The following is a 27,325-nucleotide window of genomic DNA, read 5'->3' on the forward strand; positions in this document are numbered from 1 at the left end:
CTCCCTGTGGGGTTGCGTCATTTGTCCTAGCAACTAGGGGCAGATTCTTTCCAATCTCTTACTGGGCTTCTATAGGTCCTGTTGCAGCCTCTGGTAACAGCAGCGCTGGTGGTGGAGGCGATTAGAGCTGGTGACTCAGCATGCGGTGCGCGAGCCCAGCTGCCGTGGTGGTATTTTGCGCTGGGCTGTGGGTCTCTAACCCGGTGCCGGCCCAGAGCCAGGAGGCTTGGGGGCGGCCGGACACTGACTGTGAAGGTGAGCGGTGTGTGACCTGCTTGCATGGCGGCGGCACCGCGCTGCAGCTCAACTGTTATCAGCTTTGGCTTTCTCGGGCCCTGGCTGTAAATAATATTTCACCCAGGAAATGCAGGATGTGTACCTAATTTCAGAACTCCTTAGCCAAAGTGTAGGCAAAAGCTTGAGCCAGGCCCAGTGACACCTTGAGGCCGTGCTGATTTTGCTGAGAATATTAAATTGCCACAGTAAAAACTGGTGGGTTGGGATTTGGATTAGATTTTGTGCGAACGCTGCTAGATTCTGATGACCCTGGCGCCAAACGGATTCTTCCTTCTAACCGGCGAGACATACTTCTTGCAACAGAAGACGTTTTTCAAGTTCAAACTAGTTTGTGACTCCCAAAAGAAAAATAAAACATGACATGAATTGGGGTGGCGTAAATCAGAGGACATAGCTAACATTAGGTAGGACTTTAAAAGTTGCTTTACAAAGGAATGCATTAATTCCTTGAGAAAGAGAAGATACATTAAAAAAAAAAAAAAAAAAAAAGACTTTTTGTTCAGTTTCTCAGCCAGAATACCTGGATCTATGTCCCACCAAGCTCTCTGATTTTGAGGCTGTCATACCTGGTTTTTCCACAATCAGTATACTCTATGCCAGAGGGCTGTTAATAAGGGCAAAGAGAATTAGTTGTGCTAACCCCTTCCTCCTGGATTATTAAACTCCAGGATTTAGTGATATCATTAGTTTAAATGTATGTCCTCTAAGCTTGAGACTTTATTCACTGAACAGGAAATTGTAGGCTCACAATATATGTTGCATGGATGGATAAGTATGGTCTGTATTATAAATAAAGCATTAATATCTTAATAATTGGAGTCCAGCTTTCTACCAGCAATAAACTTTTCTCCAGAAATTTAAATATCTACATGATGCTGTCTTAAAAACTTTTATAAAGATATTTATTTCACTGTTAAAACTTTTCTTAAAGATAGCATTGTGTCCTGTACATTTAAAGCAACATTTATAAGGCATGCACAATTGATTTGATGTGTCATAATAATCTTCCGGAGCTTGTACCTGAAAACATTTCAGAAGAGACAGAGCATCTAGATTAATTAAACATAAGGTTCAGGCCATCATTCCTAAATTTATTGTAGCTTGTTGTGATTATTAACTTGTATCTTTGGCTATCCAATGTGTACATTTCACGTCTTAGATAAAGAGGTTGTATAATTATGGAGAAAGGAAATATTTTGGAACAAAATCTAGATTCTAGATCTGACTCTATTTTTGCTTATGAGCCTTTCTTATTAACCACTTAATTTCCCTTCAGTGTATAGGATTAAAATGCTATATTGTACTGTGTTTAATAGAGCAAAGATAAAACCATTTTGGACCTATTTATGGATTTGTTTTAACTTCACAAAGTATTCTGTAAAAAACTTAAATTAATTGGCTACATTTTAAAATTGAGAGATTTTATATAAAATAATTTCAGATTTCTGACTTTTCTCGAAAAACCAGATGACCTGGCAAGATTGTCCCAAATGGCCATAATTTGAGAATTGACTGTGGCTGTTCTTTTTAGGAAGGGCATGTATTCTACAGGTTTTTCAAGTTTTTTCTCCTAAATTCATTCTTATTTCTCTTTCATTTTTTTTTACCTGGTTCCTGTAGATATTTAACTTTGTGAACCCTGCATTTATGTAATGTAAGGCTTACTGTAAAATGTAGATGTTTCCATATCTATTTTTTAAAAAATCATTATTATGAGATATTTTTTAAAACTACTTGTTCTGAAATAATTATAGATTCACTTATGGGATTACTTTTAATAAACAAATAAAAGAATGTGGTTACTTGAGGTTGAACATTAAGTTACTGACCTCCTAGGTGATCATGGTGAGGCTATTCTATATAAGCCCAAGGAATGAACTTGGACTTCTCTGTGGCATGTGACACCATTGACTTCTTTCCCTTTCAGAAACTCTTCATGGTCTAGATTCTGGTTTTTTGGCTTCAACTTTTCTCTGTGCCTACTTGTTCAAAGTGTCTTTCTGGGCCCTTAATCCTCTAGCCATGGCTTAAACATTAAAATTGTCCAGAGTTCTGCTCTCTGCCCTTCTCTCTTCTCAGTCTACACACTCTTCAGTGTTATCAAAATCACAAAGGAAAGGAATATTTTATAACAAGACCTAGACTCAAGACCTAGTTCTGACTCTTTACTACTTATGAGTCTTTTTTATTAGCCACTTAATTTCTCATTATTAAAATGCAATATTATACTGTATACAGTAGAGCAAAGGTAAAACACATGTTTGTGAACCACCTTGAACTTAAAGTTCATAATGGTTTTTTTATTTTTTTTTAGTTTGACTACATTTTAAAATTGGGAGATTTTACATTTAAAAGACATCAGATTTCTGGCTTTCCTTGAAAAGCTAGATGACCTGGCAAGACTGACCTTTCAGTCTGATAAATTGAAAATCTCCATATCTAATCCACATTTTTCCCTAGAGTTCCAAACCTTGCACTCCCTGGGCTACTGAAAAACTGCCTATTTTGAAAGCAACACAGTCAAAAGTCAAGGTGGTCATCTCACCAACCTCCTCACTCCCCTAGACCTGTTATGTTTACAGTGTCAGCATGGGTCAAGTTACTGGCTGAGTAGTCTGAGTTCTAGACTTCTCTTTTTCCCTCATCTCTTACAACCAACCAGTCACTTTGTCCATGAACTTGACCTCCTGATGGACTGCTCCATCCTCCTCCCTGGGTTCCAATACCTTGTTACAGACCATCATATTTTTACCTTCCATCGTCTTTCCTGCACCTTTCTTCCTCCTCTCTAGTCCCCTGGAAATGTCATCATGTTCCTACTTGTTTAATGTCTTTCATTGGTTTCCCAGTCTCCATCAGTCATCTTCTTCTTCTTTGTCTTCCCATAGAATCTAGCACCCTTCTCATGTGGTTCACTGACTGGGTCTCCTCCATGCAACTGTGCACTCTTAAAAATCAACACTTGCCTGTCACCAGATCATTTCTATTAGCTACCGTAGTGCATGGCAAAGGGCCCACACTTAATTTGTTAAACAAATGGACATACAGGTGCTGTGACAACCTTTGGTGTATCTTCTGGTTCGTTGAATGTTTATCTTTAAAAATGCAAGTTAGAATGCCTGACTCTCACCACCTAGGTGATAAATTGTCAGAGAAACTGTTGAGGTACAGAAACCATATGAAGATATATTGTGAGGAATAATCTAAGAGCTACGAGGCATTGGAGTACTGGGTTCCTTTTCAAGAAGACAAGAATGAGAGTCACTGGGAAACTGATGATCATTACAACAGGTATCTTTGCATACCTAATATGTTTGCTAATTAAATTCAGCAAAATACATGTTAAGGGCTGGGGATGTAGCTCAGGGGTAGAGTGCTTGCCTAGCACAGGTAAGGCACTGGGTTCGATCCTCAGCACCACATTAAAACAAATAAAAAAAATAAAGGTTAAATTCTTTTTTTAAAAATATATGTTAAGAGTCACATTCTGGGGCTAGGGTTATGGCTCATTTGTGGTCTTCGCCTAGCATGTTTGAGGAATTGGGTTCAATCCTCAGCACCACACACAAATAAATAAAGGTATGTATCCATCTACAACTAAAATATATATTTATATATATTTATGTGTATATATATATATAAACACACACACACACACACACACACACACATATATATATATATATATATATATATATATATATATATGTATAAAGAGTCACATTCAATCAGTAGCATTTACACAGCCTGTCAGACTTTTAATGCTTTCCAGATTTGTCTTTGGGGATAACACTGACCCTTTGTGTTTTCATCCTGATTAACTACCTGGTTCTTTCAGTCTTTCTGGTTCTTTCCCATCTTCTCAATTTCTTTTTCTTTTTTTCCTTTTCTTTTTTTCTTTTTTTTTTCTTTTTTTTCTTTTTTTTTTTTTTTTTTTTTTTTGTGGTATTAGGGATTGTACCCAGGGGCAGTTTACCATGAGCTAAATCCCCAGTCCTTTTTATTTTTTATTTTGAGACAAGTCCTCAAAAAGTTGCTGAGGCTGGCCTCAAACTTGCAATCCTCTTGCCTCAGCCTCCCAAGTTGCTGCCTAACTTCTAAACATTGAAGTTTCATAAGAATGAGACCTGGGACTATGTCTCTTGTTCATTTTCCCTTAGCCTCTGGTCTCAAGAATATTGCTTGAATGTTGGTAATATACATTTATGTGTCTCCTAGACTTCAACCCTGATCTCCAGATTATAGTCATGTAACATAAGAATGTTTTGGTCAGCAATGAATTGCTTATATGAGAATGGTTCCATAAAATTATAATGGAACTGAAAAATTCCTAGGTCCAGTGACATCATAGTATCAGGCATTACAAGTTTGTGGTGATTCTGGAGTAAACAAACTTACTGCATTGCCAGTCATATAAAAGTATAGCACATATAATTATGTATAGTACATAATACTTGATGGTAATAACAACTATGTTGCTGGTTTATGTATTTACTGTGTTTTACTTTTTATCATTACTTTAGAGAGTACTTTTTCTACTTATAAAACAGCCTCAGGCAGGTCCTTTAAGAGGGGTTCCAGAAGTCATTGTTATCAAAGGAGGTGACAACTCCATGTGTGTCATTACCCCTGAAAACCTTGTGGGAAAAGAAGAGAAGATAGAAGACAATGACATTGATAATCCTGACCCTGTATAGCCCTAGGCTGATGTGTATATCTGTGTCTTACTTTTTCAAAAAGCAATTTTAAAAAGTAGAGAGAAAATTAACCAAATAAAAGCTGATAGAATAAAGATTTAAAGAAAGCATTTTTGTGCAGCTGTTCAATCATGTATTTTACACTTAAGTGTTATTACAAAGAGTCAAATAGTTTTTAAAAAAAATAGTGAGCTAAGGTTAATGTTTTACTGAATAAATAAAAAATCTTTTTTTAAGATAAATTTAATATAGCCTAAGTGTATGGTGTTTACAAAGCCTACAGTAGGGTACAGCAATTTTCTGGGGTGTAACATTCACTGTTTTCTCTCTGACTCACCCAGAGGAACTTCCAGGTGAACCATTTTTTCCCCAAATCTTTTATACCATAGTTTTACTATACCTTTTCTATGCTCAGACATGTTTATACAAATATTCACCTTTGTGTTGGGCTTTCCTACAGTATTTAGTACAGTAACGAATGCTACTGGCTTGTAGCCTAAGCTATAACCTATTAACTGTACTATCTGGGTTTGGGTAAATATCCTCTCTGTGATGGTCCCACAACAATGAAATCATTGAAGAACTCATTTCAGAATGTGATCCTATCATTAAGTGAGGCATGGCCATATATCCAGTTGCTTTCTCGTTGTTTGCAGGTGGATGTTGTATTGGGGTTCTCCAAAGAAGTAGGACCAATAGAAAATATGTATATGTGGGTATAGATTGTTGCTCCTCAGCTTACAACGGGGTTACAGTCCAATAAACCCATGATGAATTGAAACTGTCATTAACTCAAAAGTGCATTTAATATACCTTACCCACCAAACATAGTTTAGCAACACCACACACTGTTGAGTACTGGGGGTTTACCTTTATGATCTGTTCCCCACTGGAGCTGTGACTGACTTTTGCCAGCGTCAGTCTCTCACTGAAGTCTCAGACTCATAGGGAAGAAGTGACAGCCAGCTGAGACAAGAAGAGACAGAAGCAGCATGCCTGAACATTTTTCAGCTATTGGAATTATCAAGTATGGAATATAAGATAAGATATTTACGTTTAAAGAAACAAGGAGACTGAAATATGAAGAAAGGGCAGGAGGCTACTAGAAATATCCAATAATTTTGGAAAACAACCAAATAGACCTCTGTAAATAAAATTGATAGGATTTAACAGCAGATTGATTACAGGTGAGAGAAGAATTAGTGAATTAGGAGATCTAAATAAATTATCAAGACTGAATCACTGAGAGATGAAAAGATAAAAATAGGAAATAGGGATAAAAGTACAATAAGATAAAGAGAAAATTTCTAACATGTTAATTGGATTTTTATAAAACAGGAGAGAGGATATGGAAGCTGAATATATTCAAACAGTATAAATAAAATAATTCCACATCTAATTACATCAAAAGGAAATTGCATGAAACAAGAGAAGAGAGAATTCTTAAAAACAGTTAGGGGGAAAAAGACTGATTGTTTTCAAAGTGTCACTGGCCAGGAGTTCAGCCTCTAAGTGGGCGGTGGGACTCACTCTGCCCAGAAAGGTTCTTGACTTCAGCTGCTGAAATCAATTTCAGAATGCATTGAAATCAAAGGATAAGCAAAAATTTTTAGACAGCAGTGAAAAAAATAAACATACCCTCAAGGCGGCATGTGGATCCCCCTTTACCTCTTGGAGAAGAAAATATAAGCGACACACCCAGGATGAACTCTGAGTATATATAGGATTTTCCTGGGAAGAAAAATGTAGATTTCCTGGAAAGCTTTCATGAAAATCAAATATTTGATATTTGAGGTTCAAAATGTTTCTTCTTAAGATTCTATCCATCAATCAGATATGGGTACATTGTGTAGATCTTTCAATCTGGTGACATTTAAATCAATTATGCTTTTGTTCTAGTTGATCTGATACCAGCATACACTGGAGGTTTATTCATCTAATGCGACAAGCATGGTTGGCCATGCTTATAAAGCCAGGTCTCCACCTAGGGGTCTCTTCTCTCTCCTTGAAAGTCAACCTCTCTCAAAAGGGACTAGTAGACTGACACTTGAGTTTTTTGTAATCTCTCTCTCTCTCTCTCTCTTTCTCTTTTGGTGCTGTAGAACACCAAGGGCCTTGCACTTATTAGGCAAACACTGTACCACTGAGCTACGTCCAGTAATGAAAGGTTCAAAGTCACAGATCTTTAAAGTAGTACAGCTAGTTTTTGAAGTTCAAGTACTGAATCATTAACATATTGCATTCTGAGTGTAGTAACAGGCTCACTTATTTAGGAAAGCATTACGAATAAAGTTGGAACAAAGAAGCACTGTCCAAATTATTCAAGTTCTGAGTGTTCTTGAAAACCTTAACTCATTATAATGTGTATCTTATTTTTAGGTAACAATGCCCTCCTAGTCCTGGTACCACCAAGACTGATCTACCACCAGCACTACACTATGACTTGATCTTCCTTTTTGGATTCTATCTCCATCTTCCTGAAGTTCATTCTTTATTAACTCTCCCCTAAATCAATCTGGAGCATATAATGGGGGACTGGTCTTAGTTCTAGAAAGTATAGATGGAACTGTTGAAAATAATGTGTAGCTACTAATAGTTTTAATAATTCTATGAAGCTGATTTTAAGTATTTTATCATAACTTTTTGACAAAATTATAACTCTTTTCCTGCAGGTGGCATTATTATATTTTTCAAATACTGCTTTCTCCTTTTGGGCTCTGGCTAATAATTGTCTAATTGAACTGTGATTTCACTTTAAAACTTTAAATTCAATTTTTAATAATATTACCAAATAATTTATAAAGGATGTTGGAAATTTTTGTAATAAAGTTATAGCAAGTTTTTAAAATAAACTAGGAATTATTCCAAACACACTGAAAATTTTTACACAATTATACCTAACATCTAGATTATATATTAATATTTTAATATTTGCTACCATTCTTTCTCTGAATTAAAAAAATTTAAAAAATAAAATATTAGTTGCAACTAACTCCAACTTTTTTCCCCTTAATTTTCCTGTCTTTCCCATTCATTTTTTGAAAACTTTTACTGTAAATGTGGTATCCATACATACTGCGCTGTTTGTTTCATTTGATCAGTTGAGGCTATTAGATATAGAAAATGACAAACCCCAATAGTGCAGCCTGGGAAAAGGGAGCGAGGAAGAAGGCAACACATTGATAACATGGGTCCTTTCTCAGTACATTCTTTCCAAGTGGGAGGAGATGTCCATCAAGCCTGGATTGACAGACTCTGGGAAGAGGCCAAAGCATTGATCCTTCCCAAAACAAATCCTTTCCCAGATACTGATGGTTGACCTCAGACCCCCTATCTCACCCAGTAAAAACAGATCTCAAATTCCTGGGTGCTCAAACTGACAAGCTCATTAATCAAGTCACCTCTCAGTGTAACCTATATAAAAGCACAGACTTCCACTTTGGCCAGTGGCTCATTTTCCACCAAAAAAGTGGGTCCATCAGAAGCATGACTCCATTGCTTAATAAAGACTATGCTGATCCCTGAAGTTTGCACCCAGCTGGATCCTTTTGTGCTAAAAGAGACTGCTCAACCATCTGCCACGACTGTGAAACCCCCAATTCTGCCAGGATTTTCCACATTATCAAGCCATGCTATTGTCTACTCACTATTTCAAAATTCTCTCTTCCTGACAAATGCTTTATTTTAGGATTAGCAGTGACTTTTATTATCCCTAATAAAGCTTTTTATAGTTTAGGGTTAGTATTTGTCTGGCATTTTATTTTTAAAGCTCTTCAGTAACTTTTTTTTTTTTTTTTTTTTTTTTTTAAGAAAGACTCCATCTTTATTTATTTATTTGGTACTGGGGATTTTACCCAGGGGCTCTTAATCACTGAGCTACATCCCCAGACCTTTTTTTATTTTATTTAGAGACAGGGTCTTACTGAGTTACTTAGGGCCTTGCTAAGTTGCTGAGGGCGACTTTGAACTTGTGACCCTCCTGCCTCATCCTTCCTAGCTGCTGGGATTACAGGCATGTGCCACTGCACCTGGCTCTTCACTTATTTTTATTGTGTTGTTGTTTTGACCCTTTTTGCATCCTTATACTTAAAAAAAAAGTGATGTTGTTTTATTTTGGTGAAATATAAAATTTACTGCCTTATTTTTAAGTCTACAGTTTAGTGGTATTAAGTACTTTCATATTGTTGGGCAAACATCACTACCATCCAGAACTCTTGATTTGTAAAAATTGAAATTCTACACTTAGCCCAGTGCCCTGGCAGCCACCATTCTACTTCCTGTCCCTATTAATTTGACTTCTCTAGGTGCCTATGATAAGTGGAATCATACAAATTTTGTCTTTCTGTGACTGGCTTATTTATAGTCACCCTTGTGTAGCTTTATATTTTTATATTTTCTATGTCTCTTATGAACATAATTTAGTTGAATTTTTAAAGTTTCAGTCTGCAAGCTTAACACATTTACAAGTATTTAATTAATGATACATTTGAAGTTATTTCTTTAATTTCATGAGTTTTTTTTTTTTTTTTTTTTAATGTATTGTGCTTTTTCTTTGCTTCTGTTTTTCTCATTCCTGCCTCTAGTGGACTGACACTGTTCTTTACATTTTTAAAAAATCCTTTCTTCTAATTCTACTGTATTAGAAGTACTACTAATTCTATTGTATTCGAAGTAATCTATATTTTTTTGTTAGTACCCTTACACTTTTATCATACTCAATTGGCTAAAAATCATTATAACTTGGGAATATATCTATGCCCTCCTAGATAATAAAATTCCTTAGGAAGTTTAAATTGAATTCTCCTTCATTTCTTATCTTATGTGTTATGATTATACTGTATTTGGGGTTTGCTTTATGTTTTCACTATTATAGGTTCATTATTTTTGTTTTATTATATAGTTAATCCTTATTTAGATTTCACACGTTTGCCGATTTCTTTTCTCATTAATACAGCACTACACTATGACTTGATCTTCCTTTTTGGATTCTATCTCCATCTTCCTGAAGTTCATTCTTTATTAACTCTCCTGAAACACTTGAACACAGAGAAAGTACTCAATAACTGTTTAAGTGAATAACTGAATAAGAGAATAAATGAACTAATCAAACAGGCATAGGTTAAACTACTTGAAGTGTCTAGTGTGTGATTTACAGTACGAGATTCTGCCTTGTTTACTAGGTGGATACCAGTCTCTTAGTACAGTGATTCAATGTGGAACCAACCTAGATGCCCTTCAGTTGATGAATGGATAAAGAAACTGTGGCATATTTATACAATGGAATATTACCCCGCAATGAAGAATGATAAAATTATGGCATTTGTAGGCAAATGGACGAAACTGGAGAATATCATGCTAAGTGAGATAAGCCAATCTCAAAAAACTAAAGGACGAATGATCTCGCTGATAAGCGGATGAGGACATATAATGGGGGGTGGGAGGGGTTAGCATTAGGTTTAGGGTTAGGGATAAGGAGAGCGGTAAGAATGAAGGAAAGGACTGTATAGAGGGAAAAGAGGGGTGGGAGGGGTGGGGGGGAAGGGAAAAAAATAAACATCATTGCCCTATGTGAAAAAAAAAAAAATAGAGTGCCTTTTGCTCTGAGGAGATTGCTGAACTCAAAGGACTTTTGCTCCTAGGAATATTGACAGAGTTGAAATCCCTATGACTCTGCTTTTTTAATTTTACTGTCCATTTAAATAGACATATCTTGTCTTCTCTTTAAGGAAGGTGGAGGGAGAAAGCAAAGCAAACATTGGCAAATACACACAGCATAATAAAGCATGTATCAATAAAAAATAAATAAATAAAAATCTAGACAAAAAAATCAAAAAAAAAAAAAAAAAGAAATGCCATTATCATACCATACCATTCATTAAACTGTACATATTCTTTCATGGACTTTTCTCCTGGGGATATATCTAGCAGTGATTTGTTGTGTCAACTCTACTGATGAGCTAGCTCACTGAAGACACTCTTCTGTTCTGTCAATTTTGGAAACTATCTGGCTTGCCAATTCATTTTTTCTTCTAGTTGTCATCTCCTTAATGAAATGGATGTATTTTAACAGTTATTGTTATTTCTGGTTATTTGTTATCTCATTCTCTCACAGTTATTTGCAATTCTGTCTCATAATCTTAATATCTAAGTCATATCTGAAAAAAAAAAAAAAAAAAAAAAGAGAACTAAAGCCTTCCACCTTTCCTTACTTTGTTCCCCTAGTGCTCTCTTTCTAAATATCAGGACCACGGTTTACCAGGATGAGCTTCTGGCTTCTTTTCATTCCTGGCTTTGCTTGGCTCAGATGTCTGCTCACTTGGGAAAGCAACCTCCTCCCACAGTGGGGTAACCTGATGAGTAAGCACGTAGATCCTGAGTCAGACCACCTGGCATCTAATGCCCTTACTGGGCGAATTAAGTAATCTCTTTTCGGATTTGGTTTCTTTAACTGTAAAAAGAGAATAGTAACATATCTATATCATACCTTTGTTGTGACATTTGAATGAGTTTAAATGTAATGCTTAGCACAGGGCCAGCACCTGCCAGCACCTGCAGGTGTTGGTTGTTAGTGTTAGCTCCCCTCCCAAGCTCCATCTCTTCCACTGGCTCTGGACAACTGAGACTGAGTATGACTGTTCAATTGGGTTTCGACTTTAGCCCCATGATGGTGGAATATACAGATTTATGCAGACTACCAAGGGGCTTCATTCAGTAGTCTTCAGAGGTTTTTCTCTGTGCTTAAAATTAAACTGTCAGAAGATCATATTCTATAAAAAGCTCTTTTCTTTTAGGGTTAGTCAAAGTTTATAGAAAAGTTCTCATTTTGGTGGAACTTGATTCCAAAGATTGATTAATTAATTCACTAAGCACACTGCAATTAAGACTTTTTTAACAAGCCCAAAATCACTCCTAGAACTTGAACCCATAGTCACAAAACATATTTGGTGAGTGGGTCAGGTACTTACTGGGAGTGGTTGTTGTTGTAGTAAGTCATGCATAGAAACATATTTCTTCATTCCTTCTAGTGTGTAAAGAATTCTTGAACCGATTCTACAACTCCTTGATAGCCAGAGGAGTTCATTTTTCACTGGACACTATAGAAAAGGAATTGATCAGCTTTTGCTTGGATGCCAAAGGAAAAGAAAATCGCCTGGTACGGTAAATTTTCATGTTTCATTTTTCCCATGTGCTTAAAGAAAACTGCGACTAGTTTCATTTTTCACCTATACTTGATGTTCTACTTGAAACATATTCATTGTGGACAGCAAGAGGAATCAATCTTCTAGAGAAATGTTCTATGTATTTTCATACAAAATATATCATTTCACTCTGCTTTCTTAGTAAACCACGGGCAACCAATTTTATATTTTCTTAAATGAAATCGTAAGAATGAATTCCTAATTAAAACTTACTGTCTTGAATTAAGAGTGGGTAGACTTTTCATTTCTTTCCAAGACAACTAGTCAAACCTATACCCTTGTTAATACATAATTAATGAAGTATTTATATTTTCTTGTTATAGCATTTAGATGGTGTTTCCTGGGCTTACACATATAGCTTTATTCAACGTAGTGTTTTACGTAACTAAGGACAATTTTGCACCAACTCATTATTGACTGCTTAACCATCAATACATCATAAAATTCTTGCATTTATTTGTGCCAGAAGTTTAATATTTTTAAATGTAATTTTTTCTTTTTTCTTATTTCTTTTTTTTCCCCCTGCAGTATTGAGGATTGAACCCAGGGCCTTGTGTAGGTTAGGCCGCTGAGCTACATCCTTAGCTCTACACATAAAATTCTTAAGTCAGGTTGCTCAAAAGGCAGTATAATGGAAAAGGTCATGGGCTTGACAGCAAAGATACTGGATTTTATAATTCTGACTCTTCTACTTGCTGGCTGTGCAGCCTTAGGTTATCTCGGGTACAATGTGGGGTTAATAACCACATTGAAGTTCTTGCTTCACAGAATTTCTGTGAAAAGTAAATAAGTTAATGCAGCCCTTGCACAGAGAAACCAACTTAACCTCTTTCTCCCTTTTCTATGCTAGATTACTTGCTCTTTTCATTGCCTAGGATGCTAAATTCTCTCCATTCTCCTTCAGTGCTATTATCTCGGAGCCACAAAAGATGCTGCCACCAAAATCCTGAGTGAAGTCACACGCCCCATGAGCGTACATATGCCTGCAATGAAGATATGTCAGAAGTTGAAGAAAATGGACAGCCAGATCTGTGAGCTGAAATATGGTATAACAGGACAAGTGCTTTTTCCAATATGTCTGATGTATTCCCAAGCCTCAAAACACAGGCCCATGCTTTCTAAAAAGTCAGAATTAGAAGGAAAGGAACTCTTCACTCACTGATAGGTTTCTGGGCTGATAAATGGTGCTTATACCTTCTGAGCTTCTTTGAGGAAAGAGAAATAAATAGTCCTGACATAATCAGTCTTAGGGTGAAACTGCCCATCCAAAGAGCAAAGTTTAAATTCCTAATTTACCAAGGCAATATCAGTCATGTCTGTCAAGGAAAATTTCAAAATACAAAGAGAGTAGCTACTTACGGTCATTTAGCTCATGGTAACCTATTAAGACAAAATTTGAATCCAGGGTTGGGTTGTGGCTCAGTGGTACAGCACTTGCCTAGCATGCACAAGGCCCTGGGTTTGATCTCCACTACTGCAAAATCAATAAATAACACAAAACTGTCACCTATTCAAAGGTGATAGTAGAACTTTGAAGTTGTCAATATGATTCTTTCTTCTTATACTTGTCTGCCTTCTACCAGTTTTAAATTTTAGGAAATAGGTTATTCACATCAAATCAGGTTTGGCCTGATGAAATAGCTTATCAGAGGCCCCCAAAATATGCCCTATTTTAAACATTATCCTTGGCCTTATGAAGTTCACATAGTTCAATCTATTTGTACACTGGGGACTTGAATCTAGGCCAGCCTTTTGGATAAATTGAGTAGGTATGATAAAAGGCTGGGGAATTCTTCTCTCAGCTGACCTTAACACCTAAAATTCCACCATGAAGTCATTGTTTATGTTACTTACCCAGTGCAGTACTGTAGACTAGCTTAGTAGTTAGCATCCAACTCTGAATTATTTCTCTTATTTCCCAGCACAGCTGTGTAATACACCTATGTACCATAGCCACATAGAAAACTTGAAATAGGTTTAAGGCTGAAAGATACCACAGATAACCTTTTCTAAATTTTCCAAGCATAGGCCCTAACTTCCAGGGTAGTTATGATGGGTAGGCATCCCTTTTTATTAGCTTCCAAGTAATGAACCAGAGGCAGGAGTCACAGAATCACATAAACAGTATTCACGAAAGGGACAACCCTGTGCTGATTCTTTAATTCAACAAATTTTTCCCAAAATACTCATATTTGCATGGGATCTTATGGGTTCCTTAGAAAATGGAAAAATTATTCAGGTATTATTGAGAAGAAATTAATATTCACTGACATTTTGGTAACACTGGCCACTAGAGGCCCTTAGGGAGCCATGAACTATTTTTAATTTCTGTATTGACTTTTTCTTTGTAGTTTTAGGGTGTCCCAGTGACACGTTTTAAAAATTAATGCCAGATGACACATTCTCGAGAAAAACTCAAAGACATTACTGACACTTGCAGGAAAGTGTTTTTTCTCCTTCAGTCACTTCTCTTGAATTAGTCAATAGTACTAAATTATTCTTCTAGGCAGGAAAGAAGAGACTGAGCAGGTAACTTTGTGCTGTGGGATGTTAATAAGTGGGGCTATGACAGTTTCTACTTCAAAGGTATTCTGTCAAAGCAGCCACAAATTAACAACTAGATGAGTATGGAGTCGGAGTATGTTTTGGAGGAAGGTGTCATCTGGTTTTTGAACTAAAAGAATCTTTGCCTTTGCATGTTTTGTTTTTAAAAGTGCAAGGATCACTCTAAGAATTTAAGGGTTCTTTCAAGCACAGAGTGTAGCTGACCATCCAATTTTTTTAAAACAATCTTTACATGTATCCCATTTGTTTACAATAAAAAAAAATAAAAAAATTTAAAAAATTCAGTTTTTAAATTAGCACACACTTATTGTACATTTGGACAATACTTAATGACTATTGGGTTGTTAATGTTTTAAAATGTGATATTCCATATGCAGGCAGAAAAAGGAAAGAACTTTAAGAAGAAGTCAGATTGAAAAAGTCCTGGGCTGGGACTAATTGCTTAATAAGTAAACATGAATGTTGTGTCCATGTTCAGGGCAAACACTTGGCAGTGGGGGAGGGGCAGAGAAGATTTTCTTTTCAAAGAGGAAAATTCCCCATTTCTGATAGGGAAATTATATCATGATAGGGAAACTATACATAAGCTTAATTTTTTCTTATTTTTGAGCATGGCTGAGTAATAACTGAATTCTTAATATTCTTTGCAGATAGTCTTTTTTTTTAAACAGGGAGATAGCAATCTTGGAAGAGGAGTTAGATGTTGGTGACAGTATTACTGGCAAGAATTTTAGGAGCCAGATTGACTGACTTTGAAGCCTAGCATTGGAGAAGTGAGTATACCACAAAAAGCTGCAAAGAATGCTGGGATAATTTAGTAATCCTCTTAGGACACAGCATCAGGAGAGTATATGTAGAGATGCAAAATAATTAAGGATTAGTGAAAATGCTCCTAATTTGTCCCTGGGTTTGGGTTTCTTTACATTTTTATTGAAAACTCTATAGTGCTCTTCTGTCTTTGTTAAAGTCATGTATAAAAAGTGAACCATAACTGACTGCTTAGCTGCTTTCACTTGGTTACAACCAAGGCCATTCAAAAGACACTGCCTTTATGGATTTCATCTTATTAACTTTGGGAGCAACAATTAGGATTTAGTCCTATTTGATTTAGGATTGCTGATCTTGAGAATCTCCCAGAGATACCTAGACTCATGTTTTGAGCTAGCATAATCCCTAGGAAAGAAAGAAAGTTAGATGAAGCACAAATTATCCCAATAGCTTTGTACAGTCCTTCCTTCATATACTCAGGGATTGGTCCCAGAACCCTCTGAGGATACCAAAATCCTCAGATGCTCAATTCTCTGACATAAAATGGTGTAGTATTTGCATAGAATCTATCTACATCCTCCTCTTTCTTTCCTTCCTTCCTTCCTTCCTTCCTTCCTTCCTTCCTAGATACAGAGGGGCCATCTGTATGTACTACATTTTCTTTAGGTGTGTCTTGGTTTCCTTGGAAACCAGAACTTTCCCATTTTGGAGCACAGGGGACTCAGCACCACGTGCCTTTGTGTTTCATAGAGCTTTGTGGGGGCTCTATAATTTAACTGTGCTTTTCCTTTTTGGCATTTAGAAAAGAACTTGGACTTGGCATCTGTGGACCTGCAGAAAATGAGAGTGGCAGAGCTGAAACAGATACTGCACAGCTGGGGTGAGGAGTGCAGGGCCTGTGCAGAGAAAACCGACTATGTGAATCTGATCAAAGAACTGGCACCCAAATACACAGCAATGCACCCCAGACCTGAACTCTGATGGATACCAGTACACTGTGAATTGTAATTAGAGGGAAAATGACTCTTGAGGACAAAGACATGTTGGTTAAAGATAACTAGGAATTGCATTGTGTTATGTCTCAGACTTTTTGGTCCTAATATTATACATCAGAATTTGGTTATTTAGGCTTATAACTAAAATTACTAATATCATTGGCATCTTACAAATGTACCAGAACCTAAAAGTGCCTTTTGCATCATTTTCTTGGAAGAACAGTGTAAGTTGTTGTTGCCTACTTCTAAAATTGGGGGAAATGAACCAAAAGTTGATGGAGTAAGTTGATTATAAGGGCGAAGGGAGTGCTCACGGGCTTCTCTTTGTACAAGATTTTTAAATTAAATACATTGTACTAGCACAAAAGAAACAATAGCTAGCTTATCTGACACACTACTTCAACCGTAAATAATTGAACATAATCAAAAGGTATTTTTTTCAACATAAAGTACACTTTCTATTTTCAACTGCAAATCACATACATTCTGGATCCTTGGTATCAGAATGGTAGTGCAGGTCTGCAGGAAGAGTGTTTCCCATCTGAGGTAAGTATACTTAAACCTTCTTTAAAAAAATAGATCAAGACTCCATCTAAGGATAGCCAGTGTTTTGGCAAGTTGTAATTGTGCTTGACTTGCTAAGTGACCCAAGCTCAAGGTCTTTTTCATTGTTTATTTTATTGCACATCGGACAAATTTTGATAGAGGATTAAAGCATATTAAGAGTACCTGCAGACAGCATGGAACTTTATGGTGCTTAATGCTATTTTACCAGGTTTAAATTGTAAATCATGCTCAGTTCTATTTACCCACCACAGAAGGAAGAGAAACCCATGGTAGATGTGTTTGCCTTTGCATGGTGGATGGAGGTGGGGAATGACTCAAGAGCAGGGTTCCCGGAACTTTCTAGGGTAATGGGAATGTCCTACATCTAGGTTGCGGTGGTCATGAATGTGATTGTCACACTCCTCGAGTAGTATAATTAAGATCTAAATATTTTGTGTATGTAAATTGTATGTAAAAACTGCCCTAAGTCAGGTGCTGTGTGGCAAACTTAAAATCCTACCAACTTGGGAGGCTGAGACAGAGGATTACAAGACCAGTCTCAGTAACTTAGTGAGACCCTAAGCAATTTAGCAAGACCTTGTCTCAAAATAAAAAATAAAAAAGGCTGGGGATGTAGCTCAGTGGTAAAGTACCTCTGGGTTTAATCCCCGGTACCAAAATATTAAAAATTTTAAAAAAGTTCTAAAATTATTTGAAAATTACCTAAAATCAATCAATTCAAAACACCTTGTTTATTTAGAGAATTGCATTTACTGACCGGCAGACATTTTGGGGAGTGGAGGAGAAATTTTTCAGACTGAAAGTATACATTGAAAGTATAAGGTTTACCTTTTTTTTTTTTTTAATTAATTAATTTATTTATTTATTTTTTGCGGTACTGGGGATCGAATTCAGGGCCTTGTGCTTGCGAGGCAAGCACTCTACTAGCTGAGCTATCTCCCCAGCCCAAGGTTTACCTTTTAAATGCTACAGAGGTAAATGACTTTTCAGCTGAGTGATCAGGATGGAACTAAACTTGTTACAGAATTAGTGGTTCCTATGGAGACACATTTATTATGTAACTGAAAAATGAAAATAAAAAACTTTGGCCCGAAGTAGTTATTGTTCCTGGATTTCATCAGCTATCTTATTGTCATGTGTAAAGAATCTACTTTATTTTGAATTCTACCTTTAAAAAGCCCACAGTTAGTTTTTAAAAAACTTGTTATAGACTTGTTTGTTTTTATTTTTGCATTGTGAGCTTACCATGAAACTTGCCTCAAAATTAGGTCGTATTTCTATGTCATTTTTTCAGGATATAAATCTAGGTAATAAGAACACCGCTCAGCAGGTCATCCCCATCAATGATGGGTAGTCTAGTTTTCAAAGACGGTTTATATCAGTGCTTCTCAAACTGCTTAAACTGCACATTCAGTGACTCTGGGGTGGGATCTGATCATTTTTAAGAAACCCTGAGATGTATGTGCAGCTCTTTTAGGAGCCACACTTGAGTGCCAAGGGCCCAAGTCATGATCTTTGGATTCATGTAATTTTTCCTTTTGCCAGTCTCAATTAGTTAGATTTTTGATAGAGCTAAATATATCAAAAACAACAACAAAATGAATGAGAATTTCTTCTTTCATGTTGAAGCAGAGGAGCTAGTTTGACTAGTTCATTAGGAGGGACTCAACTTCAATCATTTTGCTTTACATTCTAGTGGCAGGTGTCATTTTTTTGTGTGTGTGTGTAATCATAAATTTACATAGGGTAATGTTGTTTGATTCATTCTGTTATTTTTTCCCCCTCCCACCCCTCTTTTCCCTCTATACAGTCCTTCCTTCCTCCATTCTTGCCCCCCTCCCTAACCCTAACTCTAACCCTAACACTAACCCCTCCCACCCCCCATTATGTGTCATCGTCCACTTATTAGCGATATCATTCGTCCTTTGGTTTTTTGAGATTGGCTTATCTCACTTAGCATGATATTCTTCAGTTTCATCCATTTGCCTGCAAATGCCATAATTTTATCATTCTTTATGGCTGAGTAATATTCCATTGTATATATATACGCAGGTGTCATTTTAAATCCGCAGTCCAAGTTGGCTGCTGGAATTCCTTATACCAAAAGGGAAAAGACAAGAAAGGCTGGCCTCTCACCCAGGCCCCTCCCACACCCAAGGCCTCATCCCACTTGACTCTTCCCACACCTTTGACAAGAAGTAAGCACATCTCAACTTGGCTGCAAGGGAGTTTGGAATCACTGCTGCCTAGATAAAATCAGGATATTTTTTCTTTTTTTTTAATTGAGGAACAGGGAAAAATTATGACCACAAACCATCTCTGCCATTTAGTGTCAATTTTTCCTTGCCGTGAATCTTAGGCTGTAATTCCTGATTATAATACCTTAAATAACTCTTCCTCCTCCTTGTTATTTGCATCTTTCGGATATGTAGGCTGTGACATTTCTTTTATTTTTTAGCTCTACAAGAACTAGCTCTTGTTGTTTTTATTTTGTTTTCATTTAAATCCCTTCTCTCATCATTGTGTATTTGATGCCTTTTTTCATGTGTTTTTACCCCAAATCTGTAAGATTTAGAAATGAGGTATTCTGATAAAAGTGACAAAACTCTGGGCTAAATAGGTTCATGTGAACTATTGTATTCTAGGAAGACATGATTCCTGATTTAGTTTAGATTTCAAAAATTACAAGCAGGAGACCATTTAGTTTGGTCCTTAAATAAACACTGGTGTCCAGATATAACACTGAGAGCACAACTTAAAAGTTCTAGTTCTTCATTTGAGCATGGATAATCTGTAATCTACATTCCACTAAAATGGTTTAAATTTAGACTAAACTAGTTTGGCCTATAGGACAAGAAAATATTTAATTAGTAGACCTGAAAAGCACGGTAGAGCACTTTGTGATCCAAAGGCTCTGTCTGTGGATTTGAACAGCTCTTGATAAGAGTCTTTTCTAAGTAGGTAGCTGTGATCTTTCAGCCTGTGTATCTCATTCCAAAGAAGTGATTGTTAGGTACCATTCTTTCACAATATGCTTGAAATAAAACAATCCCACCCAAAGAGAAATCCTCTTGGGCGTGCTATTATACTGAATTTAGAAACTTTTTTTGTTTTTTCCCCTTTTGTTTTAGTATGGGGAATCTTAAATTTACACTATCAATAAAGGATTAATGTTAGGAATTTAATTGCATTGAATAATTATTCCTCTCATAATTATTTTTTCTGGTAACACAAAACAAGGGTCAATATAAAAATATATGGAGGAAGGATGGATTGTATAGAGAAAAATGAGGGGTGGGGAGGAAAATGGGGGAAGGAAAGATAATGGAATGAGACAAACGTCATTACCCTATGTGTGACTCTATTTCTTGTACAACCAGAAAAATGAAAAGTTGTATCCCATTTGTGTACAGTGAATCAAAAAAATGAAAAATAATAAATAAATAAATAAATAAATAAAAGGGAATGGCTAGCCAGGTGTGGTGGTGCACACCCATAATCCTAGTGACTCCAGGATTGGTGCCGGGGAGGAGCTTGAGGTAGCATCCTAGAATACCCTCCCATAAATGTGGCCAGGTTTTGTCATCAGAATAATTCAGGTCAGGTCAGGTCAAGTTTTGCATTTAAATGAGTTACAATAAAAGACTTTAGGGTTTTCAGAGATTTATGGATTTGGAGATCTTGGAAGAGATTGTAGAAAAGAGATTGCAATTTTGTCGTGACTCATTAATTAATCCTACCTTCCATAGGATTTTGAAGTTGAAAAGCAACTATGAGCCTCTGTAAACTGAGGTGCAGGGTGTCTAGCTTTGTTCTTTTGGCTCCTTGCTTTCCCAGATCATGGAGCAGGGTAAGTGTTAAATAGCCACAAAGGAAACTCACCCACTGAATTGCCTTCCTTCCCCAAACAGGTGCATTAGCTGTGGATTTTCTTCATGTCACCAGAGACAAGAAACCCAAAGGAGCAGCTGCTCCTCCTTCCTGCCTCCCTTACCTTCAAGATGTCACTCTCATTAGATGACAGTCCACCCGCCTTTGTGACCAACTGTCAGAAAGCCTCTCTGCAGTGTTTACAATGGGTTGCAGAACACATTGTTTACAGTGCTCTTGTCCTTTTTCCTTTTGAATTTTTAAAACCTATTTTGGAAAGAACAGATCAAATGTTGGCTTCTTAGTGACACAGCAGCTATAAATACATTCTGAGGGATCTTGGGCTTTGCAATTTCTAGCAGGCAGTAAAACTTGCTCACCTGCTAGATGTTATCTATGAACCTGTGTATACATCCCAAGAATTTGGGCAGCCACCTGACTTCTAAAAGTTCTCCCCTGTCTGCTACATATTTACTTATGTATCTCTAGACTTCTTCAACTAAAAATAGCAAGTTCTTTGCTTCTTTCAGAAAGAATTTAAGTTTTCTTTCTAGATTGTATTTATATGTATATATATTATTCCTCCCCAGAGTGTCACAGCACCTTGACCTTGAGCCCTATGTACTCAAAAACCTGGTTTAGAGTTCTGACTTTGAATTTCCTAGTCTGCTTCCTTTGATGCAGTTTGTTGGTGATTCCCAAAAGTTTCATTCTATCAGAGGATCTTACTATTATAATAGCCTCCTGAATATACAAAGACAGAAGTGAAAATAATTTGATGGAAGGGAACTCAATGGAATCTGAATCCTAGGTTTGTTTATAGTCAGTTTTGTCACCTGAGAGTCAATTATTTTTTCAGGCCCTTAGTGTTTCACCTTAAGAATGTAGCTAATAATTGATTATCTAATAGGGTTATTGTGAGGATTAAATGAAAAAATATGAGTAAACTCAACAGAGTGCCTAGCCTAGAGTAGACACCTCAGTAGATATTAGTTGAATCTGAATGTGAATGAAACTTGGTACTTCTTTTCTTTATCTTTTTTTTTTTTTTTTTTTTTTTTTTTTTAGACAGTGTCTTAGTAAATTGCTGAAATTGACCTCAAATTTCCAATCCTCCTGCCTCGCCCTCTGAAGTAGCTGGGTTTACAAGCAAGCAACACTATACCCAGCTTGAATGATACTTTCTTTTTTTTTTCTAAAGGTTTTATTATTCTCACAGCATTCCACATGAAGGCATGATGAGAAGTGGCCCATTTTTTTATCCATGAGGAAGTGGGACAGAGGTGACACTTAGTTTGCCCACAAAGGCCAGGAAATCTATTCAGGTCAACAGACTTCTGGGTTGGATGGAATTTTTAGACTGAGAAATTCAGGGCTGACTGGTGATTTGGAAATTAGCACTTTAAGTGATCTTTGAGAAACAGGCACATTCACACTTCATGCCTTTGAGTTCTTAAGGGAATTGCAAGAAATAGTCAAATAAAGATGACGTAAGGTGATTGAAATTTAATAAGTAGTGAATATAATGTGTTCTTTTATTTTGGTGACTCAATGTTTCAGGAGCATCCTTTAATTCTTCACACCTCTGTGATGTTCTTGCATCAGGTAGGATGCAAGAGAATTTAGGTCAACTGTTTGTTCAACAACATAAAGAGTGATGAATATGTTTATGAACATTTTTATTGCAGTCTTCTGGAAACACCTGGGAAATGTACTCATTAGCACATGTCTCTAGAATGCCTATTAAAGCTCTTGAAACTCAGTAATCTAAAATAGTTTGTGAATTGCGCTTTATTGAAAGTAGTTTGGCTATTAGAAATTTTTCCATCTATCTTTTTCTTTGAGGCAAAAATATACTAGAATGTGATATGCTAATGTTCTATTTTGAAGAGTATTATTTCACTTGTTTAAATTGTTGGAAATTATAAGGGTTGATCCTTCCCCCTCTTTTTCATGGTAGTGTTAGTTAGTTAGTTAGTGGTTATCATCTAATCTATCCCTGCTAGTGTATGCCCTCAGTTATTTCTCTTTCTTCTGTAGTGAGGGAAAATGTGCAGAAGAGTGCTTGGGAAACCAGTATCTATGGATGTGCTTTGGTTAAGGGCCTTCTTAATATCTTAACTTTAAGCTTGTGTGATCATAAGTACAATATCAAAAAAACCGAAGAGCTTTTACTAGTCACTGTAGTTAACTCACATGGAATTTTTTTCCCCAACTGTAATAATGATGATGAATTGATGATTTCATATTTTTAGCATAACTATCGAGTATGGCTTAAGTGGAAAAATGACCATGGCATTTATAAACTTTTCATTCCAAATACCTTGACTTTTTTGATGACCTTGATCTTCTTGGAAATGAAAACATTCAGGAAGGATTCTAGGACACCTTTCTGTTCGGCGTCACTGGCCCCATCATACAAAAATCAAAAGCCTCATAAAAAATAACAACACACAAGCTTACTTTCTGTTTGTGCCTGCAAATTACACCTTGTACTTCCAGTGATTCTTGGATGACATGGGGATCAGTTTTGCAAGAGAAAAGTCCCAGGATATGCAGGTTTGCCCAGGCTGAGCTTCTGCTTCCACTGTAATTCAGATCTGCCCCAGACATTGGCAGGGTGATAGCACCACCCACACCTCGACCTAGTTCCATTTTGCTTTGGAATGCTTCAATCATTTCAGGGATGGCCTTTCCCACTCCCAGTTTCTAATTCAGAACAATGGTATATAGGCAGAAACTTTGCTATTCCAAAAATGTCAACTATGTCTTACACTCTTAAATATCACATCCTGTAGAGATGTCAAAGGAGAATTGTTCTTTGGCAACAAGCACAAGAGACAAAGTTGTTTCCTTGATTCTGTTTTTGCTGATTATGCATATGTCTGAGTAATTTTACATGTGCATGCCTCCAATAAAATACCCCACCTGGGATGAAGGGAAGTTTCCATACACATTCCTTAGTAGGCTAACAGAGACTTCCTGGATAAAAGTCAGAGTTCTAAAAAGGAGCAGACTGCTAGAAAGAAATAAGAAGTAAGGTGTCACCTTGAAATTTGCCAGTTGCAGTAGTGTGGGTATATGGGAAATTTAAGGCCCCACTGAAGGGTCTTTATGATTTTGTCTATTGGCACAAAGCTTACCTTGAATTTATCATTGCTTTTGAACACTTGGGTAATCCAAGTCTGAGGGTTTTTTCCTCCTAAGACATGCAGTCACATGCTGATTTTAAGTACATGATCTTATCTACTAGTAAACATTTTCAAGGAAATGTTTTAAAGGGTATTAAGTAACAACTTAAGTATCTTTTGATGGAGAATTGATTTAAAAATAAGACTATTAATCTAAAACAATTTCATGCAGCAATTAAAAGACCAAGATAGATTTTTCTATACATGTAAAAAGATCTCTATGATTTATTTTTAAGTGAAAAAAGTAAGTCACAGAACAGTTTGTATATAGTATGATCCCATTTTTTTAAAACGGCAACAAATCCCAGTGAATGTTAATAAGAGTAGAAAAATGCCTCAATTGCCTCTTTTTTCTCTTTTCCTATATTGTTTGGTTTTGCTAAAAGTTGCTGTTGACTTTTATTATATGCATTTTAAGTGATTTAAAAAAATAACTTTGAACATTTAAAATTTAAATAATTTGATTTTAATATTAAACTTGCTGAAAATTTACAATTTCAAGAATAGTACACAGAAGTCCTATATGCCCTTCCCCAGATTTGCCAGCCGTTAACAGTCCACTGTACATTCCTTAGCTCTTTCTCTTTCTTTATGTGTTTTTCCTAACCATTTGAGGAAAAGTTACAAAAGGCGCAAAGCTCCATTTCCTCTAATTTCCTTAGAGTGAACACAAGGACACTCCCCTTCTAGTTATGGGAAAATCAGGACATTAACACTGATGCTGTTTTGTTTGATAATCCAAAGATCCCACCCAAATTTCACTGATGGTCTAAATAATGATGCTGTGGTCTGGATTGTGGAAGTCGGCCATAGGTCCATGTGTTGAAGGCTTGGTCCCCAGGGTGGTGCTATAAATAGTGTGGTGGACAATTTACTACATGGGGCCGATGGGGATGGTCCTTAGGTCATGGGGTTGTGTCACCAAGAGGGTTGGGATCTGACCCATTCATTTATTCTCTTTTATTTTCCTGGCATGAATTGAGCACTTTCCACCATAGTGTCCTCACTGCCATTGCCATTCATCACCCCCATCAGAGGCTCAAAGAAAAGGGTCCACCTGATGTTGGACTGGAAACTCCAAACCAAACCTTAGGCAAAAATAATGCTTTTCTCTTTATAAATTAATTATCTCAGGTATTATGTCATAGTAATGCAATACTAACCAATATAATGGTCTTCATAGGTTTAGGATCCAATCTACAATCATGCATTTCATATAGTTAGCATGTCTCTTTAATCATCTTCAATCTGGGACAGTTATTTAGTCTTTCTTATTTTTCATATCCTTCATGTTTTTGAAGTACAAGACAATTCCTTTGAGGAATATCTCCCAAGGTGAGGTTGTCTGAGGTTTTTGTCATGTTTAGATTCAAGAGTATTGCAGGAATATCATAGAAATGAGGGTGTGTTCTTCTAGTGCATATTATCAAAAGGCACCCCATGTTGATTTAATCCATTACTGGGGATATTAACTTTCATCATTTGGTGAAAATGGTGGCCATCATGTTTCTTCACAGAAAAGTTCATCAATAAATACTTTATGAAGGGATTTTAATAGGTATTGGTAAATATTGATAACTATCCATTAAAATGTTAATAAGTATTTTGCATGGAGGATGTTTGAGACTATATCAATATCTTTTTCCTCATTAAATCTTCATCCATTAATTTTGACAAACAAGATGCTTCAAACCTGAACCAATTATTAAGAAGATTGATAATTATATAATGCTACCATTCCTTCTACAATTATGAGTTAGCATTGTACTATAAGATAGAGCTTTCCATTTTTATTTATTTAAATCAGTTTGGATTCATAGGTTCTTATTTTGTTGAATGAAGTATAATCTATTATAAGCATTATTTGCTTTGATGCTCCATCTGGCCTAGATTTGGCCCGTGAGAGCTTGTTGAGGCTGACTTCTGTGACTCTTGAAAGTCTCCATCATCCTTCGAGAAATTCTTGATTTCCTGCTGTTAGAAATTCCAGGGTCGTTTTGTACTTTTCTTGCTCTAGGCCTAGAATCAGCTCTTTCACCAGGGAGTTCTAGTAGCTTTTATTTGAAAATGGCATTTAGAAAACAACACTTGGTCAGTGCTGTATGCTACAAGGCTGTCATTGATTCCAGTCTCTCTCAGTGGGCAGAGTTATATACCTACATATACACATACGTACTTTATTGATCTTGGAATCTACATAATTTGGAAACCCTGCTTTTATACCAATGCCTCTGATTAGAACCAAATGCTGCACAAGTGCAGTATTCTAGTCTTCCTTTTTTCATAATTTTACCTCCCTCTTCAAAAGTGAGAAGGCTGGCTTCCATCATCCTTCATAGATTTGATTTTTGGGATGTAGCTGATCTCGCGTCCACTGTGGCTGTCTCCTTAGCCCTAGAGCCTCTGACTCATAATGCCAATGCCAGTGTCAGTCAGGGGCCAAGAGACTCACCCAGTTCTGGTGACCTGTAATCTGAGAGTTCCACACCATATTGCTTTGAATGAATATTGACTATTTTACTCATGGTTAAGTGTGAGGAATCCATGGTCAGAATGTCAGGTTAATGTAACAGTTATGCCTCTTGCTAGCTGTGCAATCTTAGGCAAATTAGTTAACTCCCTCCATTATCTAAAATTCCTTTCTTCAAAGAGAGGCCATACCAGAGAGAAAGTAGGTCATCTTGCTGTTTTCTGCTGCTTTGGGTGCAGATCCTGGACTCAGAATAAAATATTCTGCCTTCTCCAGTCAAATAACCTTTGATTGAATAATGAGCAGCAACTTTCAGCAGAAGACCAAGAGTTGACTTCAGGGAAGAAGTACTAGCCAGGTGGGAGGAAAACATCCACCACTGGAAATATCAGTTCACTTGGGATAATTACAGCTTACTGTAAAATAATGTAAATTTGGGGCCTCAGTTTTTTTACCTGCTAACTGTGGATGGTGATGTGGGCTTCCCTACCTTAGAGAATTGTCTGAGGATGAAATGGGCTAATATCTTCCAGTGCAAGAAGTAGGAGACATTTAAAGCACATTTTCACTCTCCACTCCCACCACCTTTTCAAAAGAAATACATATTCACTGTAGAAAATAACGAAAACAAGATAAGCAATATACAGATAACAGCCAGAATTGGTGGTCTCATAAGGTAAAGATAACAACTGTTTAATTTTGGAAT

At 36.5% G+C, this 27,325-nt stretch overlaps 1 protein-coding gene across 2 annotated transcripts; it reads left to right on the top strand.

Annotated features, from left to right (window-relative positions):
- The first annotated feature begins 46 nt into the window (after positions 1-46).
- Cdnf (cerebral dopamine neurotrophic factor) lies at positions 47-21,959 on the top strand. 2 transcript variants are annotated; one of them, XM_047520863.1, is made up of 5 exons: positions 47-255; positions 12,020-12,147; positions 13,098-13,239; positions 16,329-16,406; positions 21,000-21,959. In XM_047520863.1, exons 1-5 carry the CDS (start codon positions 141-143, stop codon positions 21,107-21,109), a joined length of 573 nt encoding a protein of 190 aa, XP_047376819.1. In that variant the 5' UTR covers positions 47-140; the 3' UTR covers positions 21,110-21,959. The 2 variants fall into 2 exon arrangements, with proteins under 2 accessions (XP_047376819.1, XP_047376820.1); XM_047520864.1 differs by lacking the exon at positions 21,000-21,959 and having other exon boundaries at positions 50-255; positions 16,329-18,868.
- Positions 21,960-27,325: the final 5,366 nt, after the last annotated feature.

The sequence above is a fragment of the Sciurus carolinensis genome, chromosome 12 (assembly GCF_902686445.1).
Source record: "Sciurus carolinensis chromosome 12, mSciCar1.2, whole genome shotgun sequence".
Taxonomy (NCBI): domain Eukaryota; kingdom Metazoa; phylum Chordata; class Mammalia; order Rodentia; family Sciuridae; genus Sciurus; species Sciurus carolinensis.